The 22802-nt window shown below is 42.3% G+C and overlaps 2 protein-coding genes across 3 annotated transcripts; one reads left to right on the top strand and one right to left on the bottom strand.

Moving 5' to 3' along the window:
- The first annotated feature begins 279 nt into the window (after positions 1-279).
- On the top strand, positions 280-13577 carry SPARCL1 (SPARC like 1). The gene is made up of 11 exons (XM_085059888.1): positions 280-789; positions 3868-3985; positions 4113-4166; positions 6715-7875; positions 8563-8632; positions 9265-9392; positions 9968-10088; positions 10871-11007; positions 11470-11618; positions 12501-12649; positions 13181-13577. The coding sequence occupies exons 2-11, from the start codon at positions 3932-3934 to the stop codon at positions 13207-13209; spliced, it is 2052 nt and encodes a 683-aa protein (XP_084916014.1). The 5' UTR covers positions 280-789; positions 3868-3931; the 3' UTR covers positions 13210-13577.
- Positions 13578-16223: 2646 nt separating this feature from the next.
- Positions 16224-22534, bottom strand: NUDT9 (nudix hydrolase 9). Of its 2 annotated transcripts, none has more exons than XM_085058309.1 (8): positions 22446-22534; positions 21098-21334; positions 19966-20061; positions 19404-19490; positions 18402-18513; positions 18084-18230; positions 17750-17834; positions 16224-16816 (listed from the first exon to the last, which is right to left on the bottom strand). In XM_085058309.1, the coding sequence occupies exons 2-8, from the start codon at positions 21289-21291 to the stop codon at positions 16641-16643; spliced, it is 897 nt and encodes a 298-aa protein (XP_084914435.1). In that variant the 5' UTR covers positions 21292-21334; positions 22446-22534; the 3' UTR covers positions 16224-16640. The 2 variants fall into 2 exon arrangements, with proteins under 2 accessions (XP_084914435.1, XP_084914434.1); XM_085058308.1 differs by lacking the exon at positions 22446-22534 and adding an exon at positions 21964-22338.
- Positions 22535-22802: the final 268 nt, after the last annotated feature.

A 22802-nucleotide genomic window follows, 5' to 3' on the forward strand; every position in this document is an offset into this window, starting at 1 on the left:
TAATGAGACGAGAAAATAAAAATCATGAAGAAATCATGAAAAAAGAATGAACTCATTAGTGCTTGCAGAACCAAAAGCCCCAGAGTCGCTGCTGCAGAGGCTCCTAGAGGTTTCCACACTCTTCACCAGCTCACTCTGTGCCATCACTACGGCAGACAGGCAGCACAGCCTTGGCAACAGCTCCCAAATTCCTCAGAGTTATGCAAGATTCTCCAACCAATACTGGGGTTTACACCTTTAATTTAGAGTTTCTACCTTTTTGCAGGCTCACACGCACCGTATGCAGCACACTGACACAAAACTGAGCAGTTCAGCAGGGACTGGCATCCCCTCTGTTCCACTTTCCCCTGGGCCCACAGTGTGGCTGCCCCAGCAGATCCCTTAGTTCAGCTCTTCTGGGAGCAGCTGATGCAGCAGAAACTCTTGCACCCTCTCCCTTTGGCTCCCCTCCCTGCAAAACACTAAATATGTCCTTCCCACACAGCCGCTGAGCTCCACTGGCCCGGAGCCCATGAGCACTAAATTGTCTTTCTGATTCAATTAATCCAGCAGAATTCCACTAGCCCACTGCCCCCACCTCATCCCATGGAAGCCTAGGATTCCTTGTTCCACCAAGACCCAAAGAGTACCATCTTCCTTCACTGAGGCTTGCAGCACAAGGCACTTGCTGAGAGGGTCTGTCTCAGACACCAAAGCACTTCTCAGGAAAAGCAGCAACACTTTGCAAGGCTCAAGGATTTCCAGTTCACCAGTGGCAGGTCCAGAAGGAGCACCTCTTCTACTGCTATGGTACTGTTTCTTCTTTATTCTTAATTAAAACCTTAGAATGCTTTATATCTAACCCTCTGCAATTTTTTCCCACTTACTGCAAAATAGAAGAAGCTTTCTTGCCGTATAATCTGTTTTAAGGATAACACATTTCAGACGTTTATGTCTAGAAAGGAAAGAAATGTCCTTTGTAAGAGAAAACACTGTGTAGTTATTGTGTTGAGGAAGACAACCCTTATCTTACCACTGGAATAATTACTGGAATAATTATTTTCCCAGTGATCCTGCAAAACAATAAGGCATTATGGCCAAGAAGAGCCATGAAAAGTACACACCTCTTTTGGAACTGTACAGTGGTCCAGCTGAAAGCCGTGGTGTGACCTGATTTCCCAATAACTATCACAATCTCCTGAAATACCAGTTTAGGAACCTTAGTCCAATAGAAGAGCTCAAAAGCCAGATTCCCCCTTCTTTTCCCATATTGGAGAAGGGAGAGAGAAACTCTGGCTGGTCTTGGAGGAACCTTTTAAAAATGTGTTGGTAGACCTAGTGAAAACATGTACCAAACAGGGAGCCCGTGAAAGAAATGCAAATTCTGGGAGAGGACAAAACCCACCAACTGATATCAAAATAATTCTGCCTAATAAATAAGTCTCATTTTGACCCTCCTCAAGTTAAATCAAAGCAGCTCATTTTGACTTGATCTGCTTTTAAATTACAGAGAGTTCTGGTAAAAAAACCCCAAAACTTGGAAAACTCAGATCTAAAGTAGAAAATAAAATGAAAGGGTAGAAGGGAAACATAAGAGATTAAACAATTACATTAAGTTAATATGAATGGTTTGTTTAAAAATTGTTTTAACATGTCCTGAAATACTATTGGTTTGGTTTTGATTTTTTTGCATTCAGCCATCAAGGACTTATGCCCAACGGCTTTTGCAGCTGTAAAACTGGCAGCATCAGAGGGATCAATTCTTGTTATTTTGATTATATATTATCATACTATTTGCTGGTGCAGAATGAGGGAAATAGTTATATGCTTTAATATTTATTTTATTATTGCGATCTCTTCACCCAGATCAGATGTCTGCCTCAAACTCTGCCTTTTAGTTTAATGTGCGTGCACATGAATCACTTTGTACATTTATAATATGCTCTCACAAGGGCTTTTGAAACAGACCTAGACACAGGAATGTGCTATACCAGGTGTAATTTAAGAGTATCACACTTAAGTTTTTATTTAAAAATCATGTCATTTATGAGTATTTCAAGTGACTGCTAAGACTATTAGAATGACAGCCCTGTAGCATCCTGCAACCAAAACCCTGCCATGCAAACTCAGTACCCCTAGTCAGCATTGCTTACTCAATAACTCAAGGTAAAATGTAGTTAAATTCCTCATTTCTTGGTCAAAAACCCCACTGTACTCAAGAAATGCCCTATTCACCTTTTGGCTAAGTTTCCCTACAGATTCTCCTGCAGAGTATAATGACTTTATTTCCCCAGGGAGATGTCTCCTTGCTTTTAAAATTAGCTTCTTGCATAATTGTTCCTTTCTGACAGTTCTATTAAATTTATATGCTACAAAATCTTGCTTTTAAAAATTCTCTTCTATAGGACATATTTGGAAATTAAAGTCAGAATGAAGTGTCTTCCCACTTAGATTTCAGTGTGAAAAAAAATCTCACAGTACATCATATGACACTCCATTCAGTGTGGTCAAGCTTCCCTAAAAATTCAATATTTATTCCAGACTTAACGCTTAATTCAAGACTTATGCTTCCTATGGGCTCCTGTGGGCTTGCTACTAAGAAGGAAAAAAACCACAAAACCCCTGTCCTGCCACCTTAACTCAAATTTGTTCCCACTACTTCTTCATGATTTGGACAAAGGCTGTAGAAGCAGCTTTTACAGAGACACAAGCCAAACTAGAAAACTGCAATTATAAATAAAATACAACACACAGAGATTTTCGTTTATAACTCTCAAATTAGTTTACCAAAACAAACATGACAAATGAGAGTTTTAAAAAAGGAAACTCAGTTAAGTGACATGCCCAGATCTGTGTTGCTCACCAGGAACAGAAAAAACCAGAAATCAAGCCTACCTGACATTCAAATCCTTCTTTCCTCAGTCACTTGCCAGGCCCTCAAAAAGCACAGTGTGCAGTTTTTAGGGCTTTACATGAAATTGGATCATTTCCCTGCATTTCTGACAAGTTGCCTGCATAACCCTCAGTCTAACAACACTTGCCTTGATCTGAGGTGACTGCCCATGCCCAGCCCAGTGAGGCATTTTGCATGTGCTCATTAATGGCTTTTGTTGTATTCTGCCTTTCCCTCTGAAAACATCTTAAACAACTAACTGTGAATGCCAAAGAGATAAAAGATAATTAGTCAAGATGTAATTTGGAGACTAAATGAGCTAACTGAAAGAAAAAATGGATTGCATACTAGATATGCCCCACTAATGAGTATTTTGATCTTCATTAACTAAAAGATGTTGACATTAAATAATGTTTAACATGGGGATCTTCCACAAGCGTACACTTGGGGTGACAATTTCTGAGAAAACACAGAAACAGGACTGCATCCAAAGCAGGACTGCACCCATTCTTCAAGCAGCTTGGGCAGCACTTCAGAGCTTTGGCTCCTGCTGAGCGGAACTTCACTACTTAATTCTTCCTACCACAGACACCTCTGTGTCTGTGGGAGCAGCCAGGAGACACCTCAGCCACAGAGATGCCACAAACAGGCAGTGCTCAGAGCTCAATAAAAAAGAGCCATTTTTCACAAAGTAGTATCTCAGAGGAGTGGATAAATACTTACAGGACTCAACCTCTGTCCATTCACAGCTCTGACTTTCAGTAACACCACTGGAGTTTGTGAATACATTTTACAGCCTACTCCCTGTCAAAGAACTGAGACTAAAGTGTCCTCTAAATTAAGCTGGTGTAACATCTGTTTTACAGGACACTGCATGGCAATTTTGTAAGTCTCCAGACTAAACAAGTTACAGCAGCCACTACATTTCATCCATCAGTCATTTCTAGGTCACTATAACTAAATCCTAGCTTGTTTTGTTTTCATGTTTCTTGCAGAAAGGAAACCTCTAAGCCCTACCTCTGTACAATTAACTATTGTGCTCTACAAGACACGGACATCATGAAGATTGCAGCTCTCTTCATTTGTCTTGTAGGACCAGCTCTTGCTATTCCAGTAAGTCCTCATCATGCTACTATTACCAGGCACCTAATTTCCCATTCTCAGAATATTCTATGTTATCCCATTAACCTATACAAGATTTTTACGGACATGCACGTATTCATACATTTGTGTTTTTCAGACCCATCCTGTAAACCACAAGCTCAGAACTCACAGACAGAAAACTCCAGAAAAGGTACTCTTCTCGTTCTTTAAACAATAAGAAGTAACTTACATTATTCATCTCAAATATAAAAACATGTTGGCACATACATACTGGTTGGCAAATTAATTTATGTTAAAAAACTTTAGGCCTTCTCACCCCAAGAATAAGTGCCAAGTATCTCATGCCTTGCATATTAAACAATTGCAAGCAGGACAAAATCTAAAGCTCAAAATGGAGGTTTTACTTATTGACAAAATTACCATAAATGAATCCCCACATATCACCATTACCCATATTTGTGCAAGCAATTAGCTCCAATGACAGTCAAAATTGTAGTTTCCACAGCTCCAGTACAGGAGGAGGACAAAATCCTCAGTTTATCACACCAAGGGATCATATGCAGTCTCAAACATGTAAGAATTTTAGCCCCCATATGTTCCATTATTCACAGTGCAGATCATTAGACACAGCTTGTGCTGGCAGAGTATTCTGAGGCTGCTGAGCCAGGTGCCCTGATGGCAATGAGACAGAGGATTTCACCAGCCCACCCCGTGCCACATATGTGTGCTAATGACAGAGCCCACAGTCTTGCATTCATGGCTGACCCAAATTCCTTTTTATTGCACTGTGCTGGTGAGCCTTTGTGGCTCATACACAATGGATGTTGGCTGCAAGCCACTGGATGTTTCAGAACAACTGAACTCAGATCATGCTCTGTACTAAGAGATTCAAAATCATAACTCTTATGCTAACCTTTATTTTTTAAATTATAAATTGTATCCCGCTCTGTACAGCTTTCCAGATACACTTCATATCAATCCGGATGGGTCTTTGCACTATGAAATACAAAAAATTACCTTTTTCTAATGAAGTATCCTGCAGAGGAAAAGGTATAAACATTAATTTGTGGCCTAAGCTGTGTAACAGAAATAGCACACAGAAGATACTTGCATTAAAATTTAAAAATTGTAGTAGTTAATGAATCATCAGTTCCAAGTGTATGCATCATCTATCAAAGGCCAATTCTCTCCCAACAGTATCTAATCACAGCTACAGTGGCTGAAATTTGCCCAAGGTCCTGCATGAGCACCCGAGTTCCAAGAGCTGATTCTATCCAGGGGACAAAGGTATAACAGAAAGCAGTATCTGGAAGCCATATCCAGGCACATCTCTGCAGGACAGGTGCAGCACAAGGCTTCCTGGCAACTCATGAGCCAAATCTTTCTCAAACTGCTGCTTCAAACACAGGCACAAGGCTTCCTGTCAACTCATGAGCCAAATCTTTCTCAAACTGCTGCTTCAAACACAGGCACCCACAACAGACAATCTTAAAGACTTCCTGGCCTTGGGTTTTCTGAATCTATAGAACTTTGGAAAAGCTCCAAAGTGTATTTCTGTTAGACTTGAGCAAATATACAGCCTTCCCCTGAAAAAGTTAGAGTTGGAACTGATACAGTGAATATATTTCCCAGTACTATTCCCATATCAGCAAGGACACCAGGCAGAAGGCAAAATTGTAAAACATTAAGATACCACTTTGACATTAGGAAATAGGATATAACTGATCTACAAGAGCCAAATTAATATTTCTAATCCTACCTTTATAAAAAGATTGTATAAGCATTTGTGAGTGGAGTGTTTGTTTCCAGCCAGTCATTAGACTGCCCAAACTAAAGGAAAAGCTGTTCCAGCATCTTGGATGCTGAAAGGACCATTCTTCCCAAATTAAACTCCCCAAAAGCTTTAAGAAAAAATCAGCATCAGGTGCTATATTGCTGTATAAGCAATAAGCAACACTGGACATCCTTAGGTGTTGCTCAGAAATACACACAGCAGCACAAAAGTAATTGCTGCAGCAAGACCTGCCAGTCATTTTAGTACCCACTTTCTCTTCAAGCATTTTCGACTGAAGATACTAGTTTTGCTATTGGCTTCACAGCATTAAAAAAAAAGCCACTCAAATACCTATTGTTGATCTTATGATACAGGAATTGTCACCACACACAATAGCTCCTGGTGAGTTCAGCCAGGAAGCAATGATGTATCAGACTCCAAGTAGATGAATACAGGGATTAGGAAATCAGTTCAGGGCACTCCTCAGGAATTGCTATCATGACACCTTGTGAAAGGTGCCCTTTCTTCCCCTGCTCCTCTTTTCCCAGGTCCGTAATTTTTTGCTTATTTGTGTAGGAAGTTAAATTTCACATCCCCCTTTCCTGAAGTAAGGGATAATCACTGCAGCCTACAAGTGCCAGGAGTTATGACTCAAGCACTAATTAAGCATTTGGAGATTTCACAAGACACCCATATGCATCTGTCTCTGAAACAGAGTTGCATAGCCCTCTTCAGAAACTCCAGCAATAAAAGAAGGGACAGATAAACAGATTTGCTGAGAAAAAGAAGTGACATCAGCTGTGAATTTCATGCTCTGGGCTGGTTTAAGAGGAGCACATAGAAAGAATACAAATAAAGCCAGCATCATGCTTTGCAATACAAGGCAAAAATAACACTGCATCAACTTCAAATAAATCCTAAAATTTATTAATTTACTTGTTCTTTTTAATTTCTTTTTTTTAAGAGCGAATATATTCATCCTGAAGCCTCAAAGGAAGAGAACACAGGGTATGTAGATAAGGGTGATTTGCTGCCCAGTCACAGAAACTTAAAACCAGAGGTACCAGTACCAGGCATTGAATACAGGGATGAGACCACTAGGAAACAAGGAAGAGCTGGCAGCGAGCATGAAGTGAAAAACAGCCTGAAAAGCATCGATTTCCTTGCACTGCACAATAAACCAAGTTTGGCTTCTGATAACCAGGACAGTGACTCTGGGAGTAGTGGCAGAGAGCAGTCCAGCTCTGAGCATGACCAGCTCAGGAAGCATGAGAAACATGGGAACACGGCAAACAGGCACTTCCCAGGCAACGCAGAACACCCAGTGGGTGCTTTCAGCCTGGATCGTGAGCATAACATGTGGAAATACAACAAAAATGCTGTTGGTCTCTCTGAAAAAAACACTGAAAGCAATGAAGAGGAAAGTATGGAAGAAGAGGATGAGGAATGGGGCGAAGAAACTGATTACAGAGACACAAAGCACAAAGGCCACCGGACACGCCAAGGTGACAGATACAAAAGACAGCAACATGAGAACAGCATGCAGTCGGATGAACTCCTGAGAGATTCCAACCAACCAACCCGGAAAACCAAGAGACATGGAGAGAAATTTGACCTAGGAGAAGTAGAGAGGGAGAACAGCCAGGAGAAGCCCTATAAAGAAGAAATACCCATCTCCCAAAAAATGCAGAGTGAATATCAGGATGGCAAACAGCAAAGTCAAGAGAGACAAGACAATACTCAAGTGAGCTATGAGAGTGATCATGACACATTGGTGAAAATACAAGATAGGGAAGACAGTAGTGATGATGATGGTCACGACAGTGGTGATATTGATGGTGAGGAGTATCTCAGCAATACCTGGAAAGAAGCAGCCTATGAGGAAGAGGAGAAAATCCAGAGTAATGACCAGGAGAGCACCAGTACTGAGCATGAAGGGGAAGGAACCACTGAAGATGGCACTGGAGCTCATAGAGAGACTGAGGATTACCAAATTGTCAAGATTAAAGACCTTGCTCACCCCAAAGAAGATGATGATCATGAGCCACCTAATTCTGACAACAAGCAACAACCGAAAATGAGTGGTTCTGTTCAGAGCATTAATCCAATGGAAAGTGATGATAAGGTAAATTATCTTTAAAATAAAATTGGAATACTACAAAAGTGGGGAGAGGGACCAGTTCTGAATTTAAATTCCTGATGATTGAAATGACATGTTGGAAAAACAGGTGTAAAAACTTATTAATACTCAGAAGTCTCATCTCCTCTTTTATTCACTAATCCTCTGGTTCATGCTGTGTCACTGCACACAGAGCATTTAGGTGAATTGGACCAGAAAGGAAGTAAACACCATTCATGTAAGAGCTCCAGCCCCAACTGGGTGTGTAATGAAACACACAAATACAGATACACAGACACAAAACCTGAAACCCAGTCTCAAGCTTACTAGGACAGCATGTTCACTCCTCTCTCACAAAGATTTTAAACACTACTACACAAAAGTGAACATCTTGGAAAGGCAGGACTAGAGTCCACAGAATAATTATAAGAAACTCAGGCCTTACTGAGCTCCCATTTCTCTCTCTCTCCACCTCCTACTCAATTTTTTTTCCCAAATAACAAGAGCGTGTTAATACTACCGGAGGCTTTTTGCTCTTCTCACACATTTTGCATAGCAACCTCTCTCTGCTGCAAGCAGAGGAAACTGTGCCTCAGTCAGCTCTACATTTGGACCTGAAAAAAATTTGTCCAACTATTTTTTTCTTCCCAAGATTTACCACAACTTTCTGCTTATGCCTCTGTGACTGTACAGGTTAAGACTACAGGCAGTTCCCGTGGTGAGATGGAAAGTGTCAGCAACAGGAATGAGAAGGCTCTCCTTGGTAAGCCCCAAGAAAAGCTGTCATGTAATTCCCACCCCTGCAGCTGGGGAATCTGCTGGTCTGCATTTCTTTTCTGCCTTTTGCAGCACAGGATTTCATGTGACTGAACTGTGCTTGTGCCCAATCCTGTGTTCCCAGAGAATCCCTTCATACAGCCTTGGATTTAGTAATCTGTTTGTGAAAATCATTTGTAGGCAGCGCACAATTTTTTGTGTCAGTGGCACAGAAATGGGAATTACCTTGCACTGAGAGCTTTCAGTTTCAGAACAGTAGCTTGAATTCAAGTAGGAATGGGACAAATGCCAATGCTTGATTCAGCAAAGAAAGATGGGATATGTTTCAGCAAAGGAAGTTGGAAGTGAACGTCAGTCTTTACAGAAGAAACAGCTTTTTCTGAGAAAATTATTTCCCCATCTAATTCAAACCTGGGACTGCTAGAAGTCTTACAAAAATCCTCATTTAAAGTTTGGCTTGGTTTATTCAATGCAAGATCCAGCTTCATTTTAGCAAATTTAAAAATGCACTTGAACTTCTCGGTGAATATTGGGCTGTATTTTGCTTTGGCTGTCAGTAGTATCTGACAAACACTTGGCTTCATCCTATCACCTCTAACAGTCCCTCTTTCCTGCTAGGATTGCCAGACCCATGTTGGAACTTCCACTGCAAAAGAGGCAAAGTCTGCCATGCAGACAAACAAGGGAAACCCCACTGCATTTGCCAAGATCCTGCTGCGTGCCCTCCAACCAAAGACTATGAGCATGTGAGTATTTCACCCACAAAGCCACCTAAAGTATTCACAAGATAACAAATTCCCCTGCTATTATTTAGAATGATTCTAACCTAAAAAGCATGCAAGGGAGTTGGAGTGATTCCAGTTGTTGCAAAAGTGTAAAGCACCCAAACTCACTGACTATGGCTTGAGAGTAGTATGAACCCATGTAGTTACACAGTGGCTGACTTGGGTCACTCAGTCTCTCAGGGATTGTAGCTTTTCTTTGTCACTAAAACTTCTGTTTATCCATTTGGTGGTTTTAGACCACATGCTCAGTACTAGTACCTAACGAGTGAAACAATCCCCCAGCATCTCACAGACTATAGTACAGCAACAAAAATAAACTCAAGTGTTGCAAAACTAGGCGTGCAAACACAGACAACTAATCCTCACATGGGCAGACAACAACTAGTATTTTCAGTCCTTCTGATCACATGTACTCCCTGTAGGTATTCACCACCTGCTAATGATTCTTTTATTACTGTAATGCCTCTATGAGTGACAAGGATTTTTCTCAACACAGTGGTCTGGGGGTGTGGTTTTGCTTTTCCCTCCTCCTCTAGGTTTGTGGTACAGATAACAAGACTTATGAAGGCACATGTCAGCTCTTTGGCACCAAATGTCAACTGGAAGGGACAAAAATGGGACGCCAGCTGCACCTAGACTATATGGGCTCCTGCAAATGTAAGGCTTGTTTTTCTATGAAGAATTCACCTAGATATAAAAAACCAGTAGCCTTAACCCATCAACAAGCCCTAAATTACCTTTCTTCCTGTAATCTGCCACTTGTGCATCAATTATCTGTTACTTAAGATCTTCAAACCCTAAACATTTTTAAAAGTATCTGAAACCTAGACATCTCTCCTGTGCTTACACTAATTTGTTGTTGACCTTATTTTCACCCTGCACTGTCTCACATGTTCCTATTGCCATAGCCTCTGAAGATTTTTGTAAATCTTTGACCAGAAAAACAGTGTTTGCAGAGAGGTAATAAATGAAAATTTCCATCTCAAATCCCCATGGAAAAAAATCAAAAAAATGACAAACAACAACTAAACTTAGAAGCCAAATGCAGAACTCAGGATCTAAAAGCCAGAACTGATTTCCAGCCTCTTCAACTGCTGCATATGGTAGGAGGAAAGTGCATTCCCAGCCAGAATATTCCTTTGCTGTCAAAAACTCTGCTTTCATGCAACTGGCTGATAACAGCTTCACTACACAAATATGCTCAGAAACTGCACAGATATATAAAGGTTGTGGCTTGCAAAACTTGTTAAACATGTGCACCAAAAAATTGTAGATTTATAATAGAACACATTAGATGCATCCACAATTTTATGTATTAACAGCTCCATCAATTTTGACTGGAAGTTTGATATTGAGAGTCAAATCAAACTGGGCTGAGAAATGCTCGACTGGGGACTTAACAGATGACTTGTTAACAAAAACTTTTCTCTTTGGCACAGACATCCCCCCCTGCACTGATTATGAAGTGGATCAGTTTCCCCTCCGGATGCGAGACTGGCTTAAGAACATCCTTATTCAATATTATGAACGTGACCTCAACACTTCTGGGATTCTAACTGAAAAGCAAAGGAATAAGGTCAGCAATCCTTTTCAAATAAGACCATGCAGTTACATGGACCTGCCCAGAACATCTCATTCTAAATGGTGTGAATTAGATGACTTGTGAGGTGGCTTATTTCACACCAAAACATGAGTTGCTTGCCTCAGGACAGAAGATGTGATAAAACTGGTTTAATCTCCTACTAAGCTGAGGCTACTGCCCTCCTTAGCTGAGTCTGACAATTAAGCCACAAGAATTTCACTTCCTTTCTAGTTACTGCCAAAGTTGACATGGATAGCAACAAAAATCTCCTGGACCACCTGAGGCAAGCTTTTCATGCTCTGTAGGGTCACAAACACTAAAACCCATCTCCCTGGTGGTATTTTATTATCCAGTTACATTCTTCCCAAACACATTCTTTCTGGATAGTTCTCTTCAGGACAGATCTTCATGCCTAAATAAAATCTAACAGTGTTATTTTTTCTGTGTTGTGTTCAGATCAAAAAGATCTACCAGAATGACAAGCGCCTTGTGGCTGGTGACCACCCAGTTGAGCTGCTCCTGCATGACTTTGAGAAAAATTACCACATGTACGTGTATCCTGTGCACTGGCAGTTTCACCAGCTTGATCAGCACCCTGTTGACAGGTAAAAAAACATTTGTGGGTTCAGTTCTGATTTGCTGAATAAACTGCTCAAAGGATTCTCTACATATAGAACCAGTCCCTCAGCTGTTAGAAGGCAGTATTCCTTCTTCCTGACACAGAACTTTTTCCCTCATTGTTTTCCTGGTCATGTCCTAGGTCAGAACCTGCTATCCTCTTGCCTTGCATGATCATGTATGATTACACTGTAAGCTCTACAGTGTCTTCATAGCTACTAATGCCCTCCACCTGTAAGAAACCTTTATACTGAAGCCAAGAGCAACAGGATAAGTACAATGGACAGAGCCCTGGCAGCAATAATCCACCAGTGAGGTATCCATAGTTTTCAACCAACACCACAGAGGTCTCACAATTTAAGGAGCAAGATAAAGTAACAGTTCAGAGGAAACCTCCAGCTTCTGAGAACATGACTTGGATTTCAAGGTTTTGATCATGTCACTTGGAAAAGGGATCCATATTACCAAATTCAGACCTTCAATACCTCAGGACATTCACATCAACTGCCCTAGAACATAGCCAAGCACTTTTGCAAGCTGTATGTCCTGAGTGTTAATGCCATAAATCAGTAACTGATGAATTGTCAGCAAGTTACTACTTGCAATACTTGTAATTACTACACAAGTAGTATTTGTTGTAGGAAAAAAATGTTAGCAAACAAATAGCAGCAAAAGCATTTTAGTTTATCAGGTATTAGACATCTCCATAATGACCTTGGACAGCATCATTACAGAAGCACCACAGCAGAATCCACTGGGGCATCCCTGATAAAGCCACCTTGGTTGTTTTCTAGCAGCTTGGCTCATCTTTGATAATCCTGCTGATTTATTAAGGAAATACAGCTCTCCATGCCTGCTCTTTCTTTCAGATTATTAACACACTCGGAGCTCGCACCTTTGAGAGCCTCCCTTGTTCCCATGGAACACTGCATAACTCGTTTCTTCCAAGAGTGTGATGGAGACCAGGACAAACTCATTGCTTTGAAGGAATGGTGCCACTGCTTTGGGATTAAGGAAGGTAAACTGAAAAAAAACCAGGCAGACATACCTGACAGAATGTTCCTATCAAGAACATTACTCAAAGTAAGGCAAAGAAATTGTAAACAGAAGCTCGTGGCTACTGTGCTGAGTGGAAAACAGAACAGTAAGAACAAGACTGCAAAGGGTGAATGGGGTTAACAGTGCAGCACAGGTTAATCTCAGAAGAGTTGAGTGACAGAAGGCATTTGGTTGGGCCAAACAAGCAGACTGAAGAAATGTGCACAAAATCCTACTGGCAGGTCCCTAATTTTAAGAGGAGGCTGATTCTGGTCAGAGGTCAGACACACAGAGCCTTCACTCTTTCCAGAATTTTTCCAGCTCTTCTGATGACAATTTACGAGTCATGAAACACGTGTGGAAGAAAGGTGCAAGGAGTTATCTTAATACACATGTACTTCTGCCGGTGACTGCTCATTCATAGCATCAGTCACTTTATTGATAATGATACAGCATAAAAATGTCTCTTTGGCATAAAATGTTAATAATGTTGTCTTCTTCTTTGTTGCAGAAGACATAAATGAAAACCTCCTTTTCTGAGCCCAGCTGAACAGACTCCCAGTGCTGCACTAAAATCAGTGAATCCTGCTTATTTCTGCAATTAACGGCTTCACGGCTTTCAAGAAGAAGGTGGAATAAGGTTCACTGAATTCTTACCAAATAACACAAGTGCAGGAAATTTCTACATTCAGTAACAGCAGAAAAATTTAACTACTTCAATTGGTTCATAGCTAAACAACCAGTTTCCCCCACATGTATCCATGATCTCTCTGAACCAATAAATACTACTAACCTAATGACTAAGCTGTTCACAAAACTCTTCAGTAGAATTATAGAATGTAGATTTTACCACACAATGAAGTGGGACTTGTTTCCTTTATTTACTGTATTGTCAGCTTGACACTCTGCATAGACCCACTTACTTACTAGTACAATAATCACTAATAAATTCTAAATAAAATAGAAGTCTACTTGGATATATGGGTTTTGTCAGAAATTTGTCAAAGAAAATTCTATTTCTTTCACCATTTCCCATCTTTTGCTTGCCTCAAGAGAGGCAAAATTTAAGAATAAAAAAACAGGGAGATTATTCCCGAATCCCCACAACTTTGTGATTTTAAGGTAAGCACTTCACTGAAAACACTCCAGTCGTGCCGTGCTTTACGGGAAAAGCCCCAAATGCCATTCCTACAAAGGATGATCACCAAACACCTTTCACCTGAACCATGTCACCCCTCCAACAAAAAGAAGATGGGATTCAGAAATGCTATTTTGGTAGCTCAAATAAAGGGAGTCCCTTCTCCCCTTGTTAATTTGCTCTTGAACCAAGGGCTGATAATGGTAGTCCATTGCCAGCCTGATGCCCTGGGATAAAATGGATTAAGCTATGACTATTTTCAGCACAAGAACTTCTTGCACAAACCTGGGATTACTTCCCAGCAAAACCAGTTTCACTGCCTGTTTTTTTCCATAAGCCTGACTTGTTGCTCACTTCACGTTCTCTAACATAACACAGCAGTGTTAATAAATTAACCTGGATTGCATGTACAAAAGCATATTCTCTGTGCTAATTCCATTTGGAAAAGATCTTTTCTCTGGGACTTCAAATGTCTCGAGGGAAAAGGTAATTTTGACAGCACTTTTCCTGCCTGGCTGCAGTCTATTACCTATTTGCTCTTTCCACGGCCAAGACTCAGCCACCTTAAAACAATCAAATATAGTTCACATGAGGATAACTCAAAAGGGATTGACTTAATCTCCACTGAGACAATGCTCACCACTGCTCTTCTCAAACCCATTACTAGGCAAAGATACAATGAATTAATTTATCAGGGCAAACAGGGAATATTTGTCCTTTAAACAGTCCAAGTTCTGAAGGGCAAATAATGACCATTGCCAAGATGATGACAGCTGAGCATATGTGAAGGACATAATGTATTAAGAAGAAGATGAACATCCCACCTGATGAGCTATTGATGTCAGTGGCCTCCGACTTCAGTTGGCCAACATGATGCCAACTTCTTCCAAACTGCATCCTACAAGATTTTCCCCAGACACACGTACTCAAACCTACTTACTTACTAGTACAATAATCACTAAACTGAAGGATAATAATTGAAAACTTAAGAATTGAAACTCAAGAGCTCTTTCAAGAGCTTTTTGTTTAACCTGCACATAGTCTGGTGGCAAGAAAGCTCAGCTCTCAAACTGCAAGTACACTGTCAGCACACAGCTGGCCTCAAAACATAGGGACTTTAATTCACAGGTTCCCATTTCTTCAGGAAAAAGTCAGTATTTACCCTGGCTCTCAGCAGGTTCAGTACTCTCAATATTATCACCTGAGTACCCATCCAGCATCACTACAGTCAGAATATCTATACTGAAAAGATACACGACAAATATTCCTTTTATAACACATTTCCATTGCCAAGCCTGTCAATCCTCTGAGGATTAGTAAGGGTTATTACAAAAAAAAACACCAGTCTTTTTTATCAGCTGAGAAGTAAACTAATCACCCAAAACGTCTGAAGAAAGCATGATTCATGATATCTCGTGGTTTTCTGAGGTAAGCCAGAATACTAAAAATTGTACATACAGACTTCAGATCCACTTTCCTGACCCCGCAAGAAGGGTCTGCTCTTGTGGGTCATGCTTTCAAAACCCAACTGCACTGCTGGGGGCCTGCTCTGCATGATCTACCACATTACAGAAGAAATCAGATGGGCAGGAAGAGGTGAGCAAGGATTGAAAGAAAAATTAATATCCCCTGGCATTACTTTATCTTTTGAAAGGAACATACTAATAGCTCTGTAAGATTCCCAGGGTTTCCTGCATGAACCCACATTACTCCTTCAGATTTAATAAGCTAATTGGGAGGCAGGGGTAGAGCTGAAAAGGAGCAAGCCCTAAAACCATTCATTAGTTAAGCTGGATGTGGATAAAGTCTCAACAGCGCATGAGTGCGTCACAGTACTGCCACACAAGCTAATTCCCAACCATGACATTTATCAACACCTTCCTTCAACACATGGATCAAAATTCCTGAAATCCTCAGGTCTCAACATCAGCTTTTAGCTGATACTGTCACAACAGTATCACAATTAACAGAATTAACAGTACACAATTAACACAAAAGACATTGATTAAAAACACAGGGAGAAATGTCAGTAACTGTTGTGCAGCTCCTGCTAGCAGCATAAATGCCATAGAAATCCCACATCAGCCTCCTGACTGCAAATTACTCACATCACCTAAAGGGTAAAAAACCAGCACATTTTACAAGGCTGTATTTTAAGGCTGCTCCTTCAAGTGACTGCTTATGGTATAGTCTCCAAAACATCTGTACTGCCATAAGCAGTGGGAAGAGAGGAATCTCAAAGCTCAGCTCCTCCAATCAGTCACAAAGTTTCATCCTCCAACAGTTTTCTTTTCACACCGAGGCACTGTCACACATTCAGATGTGAATACCATCCATACTGTAAACCTAAAAGTAATTACATGTGAAAACTAATCTCTCAAAATAGAAAATCACTGCAAAGACATGTTAAGCGAAATGACTCAGAAAAGAAATTTCATTTTATTATGTAGCACTTAAATTAAGTCATTATTGAGGTTATCCTACAAGTCTCTCATTCCTTAGGGATTCAAAGTCCTGACAAGGAATCAGTGCAAAAATACAGAGCTAAGGTGAACAGCCCCCAGTCAGAATTCCAGTGCTGCCATGCAGATCTGCAGACATTGTGCAACAGCTGCAAATAATGAAGCCAAGAAAGCAAAGCAAGAGCTCCACATTCTTCTCATTTCACACTAGCTAAGAAATTAAAAGAAGCAATCTGAAGTCTCTGAAAAAGCCTCTGTTTATCACTGTCCACTGTTTTTCCCAGTTGAATTTCACCAAGGATGACAATGACATCTGTTTCAAGGCTGGAAAATGTATTCTCCTCTCAGTGTCTGTCAGTTCCAAGATTCCATCACTCGTGGCACTCAGATCCAGGATCCTCACTCCAGTGGGCTCCCAGTTTCTCAGTCACCAGCTTGATGAAGTAGCTGTGACTTGCATACAGCTCAAGCTTATCACTGATGTCCACCCACTTCACAGCTCCAGCATCATCACCTGCTTCCAGAGGCAAATTATCCATTGTCTCACCTGTTGATAAAACAAAAGTTAGGACATGCTACTGCATCTTTTCTTCCTGCTTTTTCCTTCTCACCTCCTGTCAGTTCTGCCCTTCCACAATGCTCCTTCACAGGCAGCAAGCTTCAACTGCATCTCTGAGAAAAAACAACTAAGTTTCTCACTGATTCTGAGCCAGAAACCTCTTTCATACTTGCACTATCTGAAGGCAAATCCGAGTTAACTCCTTGTCACCACTCCTACGGTATCAACAGCAGCATGAAATGCTACTGGAAACCTGATGACGTACTCACAACTCCAAGTTTAAGCAATCCCTCTGTCTGAAATTTTGTTTGCTTAACTTTTGACTGCTGCTTTTCTCACATACTATTCTACAGGACAAGCTGAATTCTGAAACCTATATGCACATACAAAAAAACCCAAAATAATTAAAATTTAACTGAAGGTCCCACAGTAAAAAATGCTACTTTAAGAAGGGATGCATAAAGGCTTCTGAATTGCTCTTTTGCTGAAGTTTTTACTCCATTTCTGGAAAAGAATCTCAGGACTTCATAGACAACAACCAAGAAAACACTTTTCTATTCTGTATTGGAAACAAAGGCAAAAGAAACACTATGTCCACTACTTCTAGGGGCTGATAAACCTAGGACCAGTGACATGTGAAACTTCACAACTGGCATCTACTACTCAAAATACAGTGGAAATGCCACTACATGAACACGTGGCTTGAACACGTTAGAATCACCTAACTAGATTGATTTATCCTACAGGTGAAAAATGGGACTCCAAGATAACAGGTCAGTTTAAGAATCCAGTCCAGTATTTCACACCTGACTTTCATGCTGTCCTGATTTCATTGCCATTCTCAGCTCAAAAACAGTCTCAATTTCAAACCAACATATAGAGTAAAAGGCAACTAAGAGCACACCTGGAGATATTATTTACCTGTTTCATCATGATAGTTTACAGCCTCTGTCTCCATCCAGGCATTATCAGTGTTACGAGGGTCATCCACATATCCTCTGTACACCTATAAGGCCCCAAACAAACCACAACAAACTCAGTGTCACAACAGACAAGGTGGAATCAGTCATACTTTTTTTCTTTTCCTCTAACACATTTGCCTTTACAGAGTGTTCAACAGTCCCTTCCATTTCCTACACCACAAGAACATAAGCATCACAACTTATTTTCATTTCAGCTGCAATTTTTCAGGTTCTCTATGGCAATGTGCTACATGCATAGCTCAAGAGGCTACCACAAGAGACACAGAACTCACCACAAAGTGTTCCTGGCTGAACAGATTGTGGAGCTGCTTCTCCAGTTTTGCTTTCTCCTCAGGCGATTTCTGCAGACAGTTCAAGGCCTCCTCTTCAAATTCTCGCTTCAGGGTAGCACTGATCTTCTCCCCTGGGTCCACCATCCCCTTAGAGGGGGGAAAACAAAACAAAACAGAAATTTGATTATCCCTCAGATTCTACACATTTTAACTCCTGGCTCTTAGAATATTTTATCACCTGCATCATACATGTGCCATATCTGCCTCATGGCCTCACCAGCAGGGAAATGTCAGCTGCCTCTGGAGCTTTGCCCTTACCCCTGGAATGGCCCACTCCCCACAGTCTCTCCTCTTGATGGCTACGAACTGCAAGATGTTCTTGCCAGTTACTGGATGAGCAACTTTATTGCCACTTCTGTCCCTTTTCCACCTGCAGCAAAGGACAAACAAGAACATGTTTTGCTGCTTCTTGATGCAAGGCTCTGAGAGAGGGATGGCAAGGCACTGCCACCTGCGCAGGGACAAATAAAGCAGAGAATCAACAGTTAGAGGGGACCAATGGATGCCATCCAGCAGGATCGCAACCAAGGACAGACTGAGGGTTTTCCTCAGCCAAAAGAGCAGAAAATGCCCATGAGCAACATTTCTGCAGCCAGGCTGGTAGCAGCAGCTCCTCTGAAAGCTCTCTGAGCTGCACTTGTGCCAATCCATACTGAGAGGACGAGCATGTTTCTGCTGGAACAGAATGATCACACAGGCTGCAGCAGTGCCAGGACAAAGCCACAAACAGCCACCATCGCCTTCAGCAGAGAATTAAGAACTATAAATAGGTAAAGCAAAAAAACGTCCAAACAAAAAATAAAACAAAACCAGTGCCAGCATTTCTTTTACTTTCAAGGAAGCAACTCAGTAGCATTGGCATCCTTCTGAAAAAGGGAAGAACTAAAATGCATCAGGATGATTTTTCACAATGGTTCTGCCTTCAGCATGGCACTTTCTAGCTTGCACTTCTGTTAAACACACAATCTTTTCTGAATGCTTTGTATAAAATGGTTAGCACATACACACACATCCTGCTGGGAAAAGCACATTAAAACAAAGTATGAACTGACCAAAGGAGGCTCTTAACCCCATCTTCTCCCACCATATACTAAATCAAATTAGAGTTTCTTACATGACAAAAGCTGAATGGGCTCACACATAGACAACACAGAGAAAAGGGCCGTGAAAACTAATGCCCTGTCTAGAGATACAGAAAAGAAGCAAAATGCATGTGTTTTTTCTCTGCTGCACAGGACCTTGCAGTCACCTGTCCCTTACCTGGTTACAACAGGATCAGCAGCATGGTTTGGTCCCCAGCGCCCCAACAATCCTCTGCCAGTGAGGCCAGTTCTTCCCGCTGGATTCCTGGAATAAATGCCACAGTACATGATTTATACAGTCCTGAACTGGTTCCAATTGGAAATTAAGCCCAGCCACACCCAGCTCCTCTGATCTCTGAGAACCAGCTGAAACACAAGGGAGTTTATTTTCTGCTATGTTTCTATACCCTTAACACGATAATACATTAAGCATATTTACTTCCCCACATCCAAAATATGCTTCAAGTATTCTGAAAAAAAACCCAAAAACCAACCAAGCAAACAAACAAAAAAAACCCCAAACAAAAAACCCCACAAATCAAGATTAAATAACAAAAAAGGGAAGGATAGCAACACATTTGGTGTCACTATGTGCTTTAGAGGGCAAGAAACACAGCATGTCTTTCTTCTTCTCTCTTGGCTTTGTTCCAGCAGGTACCATATATCAGAACTGACAGACCTGTAAGAGCACTGAAATGACATCACTGAAAAGAATATGCAAACAAAAAACCCCCACTCACCGGGGTCTCCCATTTTCAACCACGTACAAGCCATTCAGACTCTTCCTCTCCACTTCTCCATCTCTCTCATTGAATTTGGGAGAAAACCCTTCATCACTGCATGGCAAAAAGAATTTAATAGAAATAAATGATAAAATGCAAAAGCTTGTGTGCCAGCCATCAGACCAGAAACACCCCTTTGACCCATGAGCAGTTTTTCCCAGAACTGGAGTTGCAGGTCCTCCCTTTTCTGTAGGACACTATGACGTCCTAACCTTTAGTGATGACAGTCCCTCTGTATTTAGTTCTGCAGGCAAAAGTGCAGAACTAAGGTATTTAATATTGCAACTCTCTAAATTTTCATTTGAGCAAAGCGTTTCAAAGGTATTTTTGTAAAGGTTAGAGTTGTAGAATCACAGAATCATTCTGGTTGGAAAAGACCCTTAAAATCATCCAGTTCAACCCAGCACTATCAAGACCATTTGCTAAACCATGTCCCCAAGTGCTACATCCACACATCTTGTAAACACCTCCACAGATGGTGACTCCACCCCTTCCCTGGGCAGCCTGTTCCAATGTCTGATAAACTTTCAGTGAAGAATTTTTTCCTAATATCTAATCTCTACCTCCCCTGGCACAATGTGATGCCATTTCCTCTTGTCCTTTACCTTGTTACTTGAGAGAAAAGACCAACAGCTCCATTGTTATATAGTCACAAAAAAATTACTGTCATTTATTCAACCTTTCACATTTCCTGAGCTAGAGTACTCAATTCAAGGACTACAATTATACCTTCTTTTCTCATGTTGCATTCAAACCATGAACAAACAAGTGTATCATTAAAACGTTCTCCCAAATTCTTAAGGAGTATTAGGAGACTTTTATTTAGCTCACTACACAGAGAAACATTTGCACAGCATCAACAGCTGTCCATTATTCCAATCTCAATCCTCAACTCAGTAAAATCAAGTGTCAAAGATCTTCACAACAAACCCAAACAATTCAGTTCTCTAACCACCACTTTTGTTAATCTTGATTTTCACACGTCACTGCAGAATCACATGTCACTCAACATGATGATCTTGTTAACTTAGCTCATGACTATTTCCTGCTTCCATGTTCGCAGGGGAAAAGAGCCACCATTTCCACTCACTTGATTTGGGGATCTGCCCAACTGGGTCCAGCCAAAACAGACTTTGCAGTGTACTCCACAGGATTATAATCTTTCCACTCAGTCAGCCAGCCCACTTTATCTTCAGGCACTTGGCTACGCTCAACATGTGATCCTGGATATGGGGAGGTGAGAGCTTTGCTGTGGTGGAACTTCATATTATAACTGTTGAACATATTCACAGGATGGAGCTGGGACCAACAGTTTGCAGATAAATTACTAAAAGAAAAAAAAACCCCATCTCATTCATTAAGCTTTAACCTGCTATTTAATCCCGGATTTGCAAAGTACATTATAGCAAGCAGAATAGACTCAGCTCTTTCACAGAATCGCAGAATCAATCAAGTTGGAAAAGACCTCTGAGATCATCGAGTCCAACCTGTATCAAAACTCCACCGTGTCTCCTCGACCATGGCACTGAGTGCCAAGTCCAGTCTTTCCTTACACACCTCCAGGGCCGGAGACTCCACCACCTCCCTGGGCAGCACATTCCAATGTTTGTTCACCCTTTCTGTAAAGGAATTCCTCCTAATATTAAACTTACAAAGCACATGAAGTTCCCAAACAAACCCTTTAACAGAGACGTGGGAAAGGGCAATGCCGCTTTTGTACTTTTCAGTAACTCCATCGTTTTAAAGGGCAGCCCGGCTGGAGTTTCTCAGGGACACCCTGGGGGACGCCGGATACCCCTCCAAGCTCCCGCTCGGTGGGCAGAGGGTGCACGGCAGCCCCGGGACCTCGGCCGGGCCATGAGGCGGCAGCTCCCGGCGGAACAGGCCACGCCCGGCCGGCAGCGACACCGGGGCCACACCGACACACGCCACCGCCTCCGCCACAGCCCGCGGTACCTGTGCGGCGGGCGGCGCTGGGCAGCGCCCCGGGCGCTCAGCGCGACGGACAACGAGAGCACGGCGATCGCCCGAGGCAGGGCTCCGGCCGGCAGCAGCATCGGCCCCGCCACCACCGCACCGCCTCAGCCTCAGCCCCGGGGCCGCGACGGGGGCATTGGGCCGGCGATGCGAGGCAGCCTGCTCCGGGATGCCGCTCCCTGATCCCGCTCCGGGATGCCGCTCCCTGACCCCGCTCCGGGATGCCGCTCCCTGACCCCGCTCCGGGATGCCGCTCCCTGATCCCGCTCCGGAACCGCGCTCCCGGCCGGCCCGCGGGCAGCACCGCCCGCCCCGCGCTGTACAAGCCCGACCCGCATTGGCGGCAGCGGCGCCAATGGCAGCGCACGGTGCCGGGCCCGGCTGGGGCGGAGCTCCGGCCCCAAAGCAGCCCCGCAGTGCCGGGCCGTGCGCTGGGATCTAGGAAGGGCTTGGGAACACACCCGTGGTGTGGCTGCTGCCGGGCACGGCTCCCACAGCATCAGCGCTGTGCCCCCACCGGTCCCAGCCCCATCACTGGGCAAGATCCTGGGAGGGGACACAACTAGGGCAGCTGACCAAACCGACCAAACGGCTATTCCATGCCACATGACGTCAGCTCGGATAAAAAAACTAAGGAAAGGAGCAGGAGGAAGGGGAGGGCAATTTTTATGTTCAGTGTTTGCCTTCCGGAGCGACCGATGTGCGTGCAGAAACCCTGCTTCCGCGGGGAAATGCAGAATAAACTAATTTCCTTATCTTTGACTTTAACAAACTGCCTCCTCCCAGCCCAGGAGTCGACATTTCCCACGTTATTGTGC

The sequence above is a fragment of the Lichenostomus cassidix genome, chromosome 4 (genome assembly GCF_008360975.1).
Source record: "Lichenostomus cassidix isolate B80296 chromosome 4, HeHo_3.0, whole genome shotgun sequence".
Lineage (NCBI taxonomy): Eukaryota > Metazoa > Chordata > Aves > Passeriformes > Meliphagidae > Lichenostomus > Lichenostomus cassidix.

Excerpts from the sequence above, each read along its gene's own strand:
- NUDT9 (XM_085058308.1), bottom strand. The coding sequence starts at position 22,064 with ATGCTGCTGCCGGCCGGAGCCCTGCCTCGGGCGATCGCCGTGCTCTCG. Across the intron at positions 20,062-21,097 it reads TGGGCAGATCCCCAAATCAA|TGATGAAGGGTTTTCTCCCA; the intron begins GTGAGTGGAAAT and ends TTTGCCATGCAG. Across the intron at positions 19,491-19,965 it reads GTTGAAAATGGGAGACCCCG|GAATCCAGCGGGAAGAACTG; the intron begins GTGAGTGGGGGT and ends CATTTATTCCAG.
- SPARCL1 (XM_085059888.1), top strand. The coding sequence starts at position 3,932 with ATGAAGATTGCAGCTCTCTTCATTTGTCTTGTAGGACCAGCTCTTGCT. Across the intron at positions 8,633-9,264 it reads GAATGAGAAGGCTCTCCTTG|GATTGCCAGACCCATGTTGG; the intron begins GTAAGCCCCAAG and ends CTTTCCTGCTAG. Across the intron at positions 9,393-9,967 it reads CAACCAAAGACTATGAGCAT|GTTTGTGGTACAGATAACAA; the intron begins GTGAGTATTTCA and ends CTCCTCCTCTAG.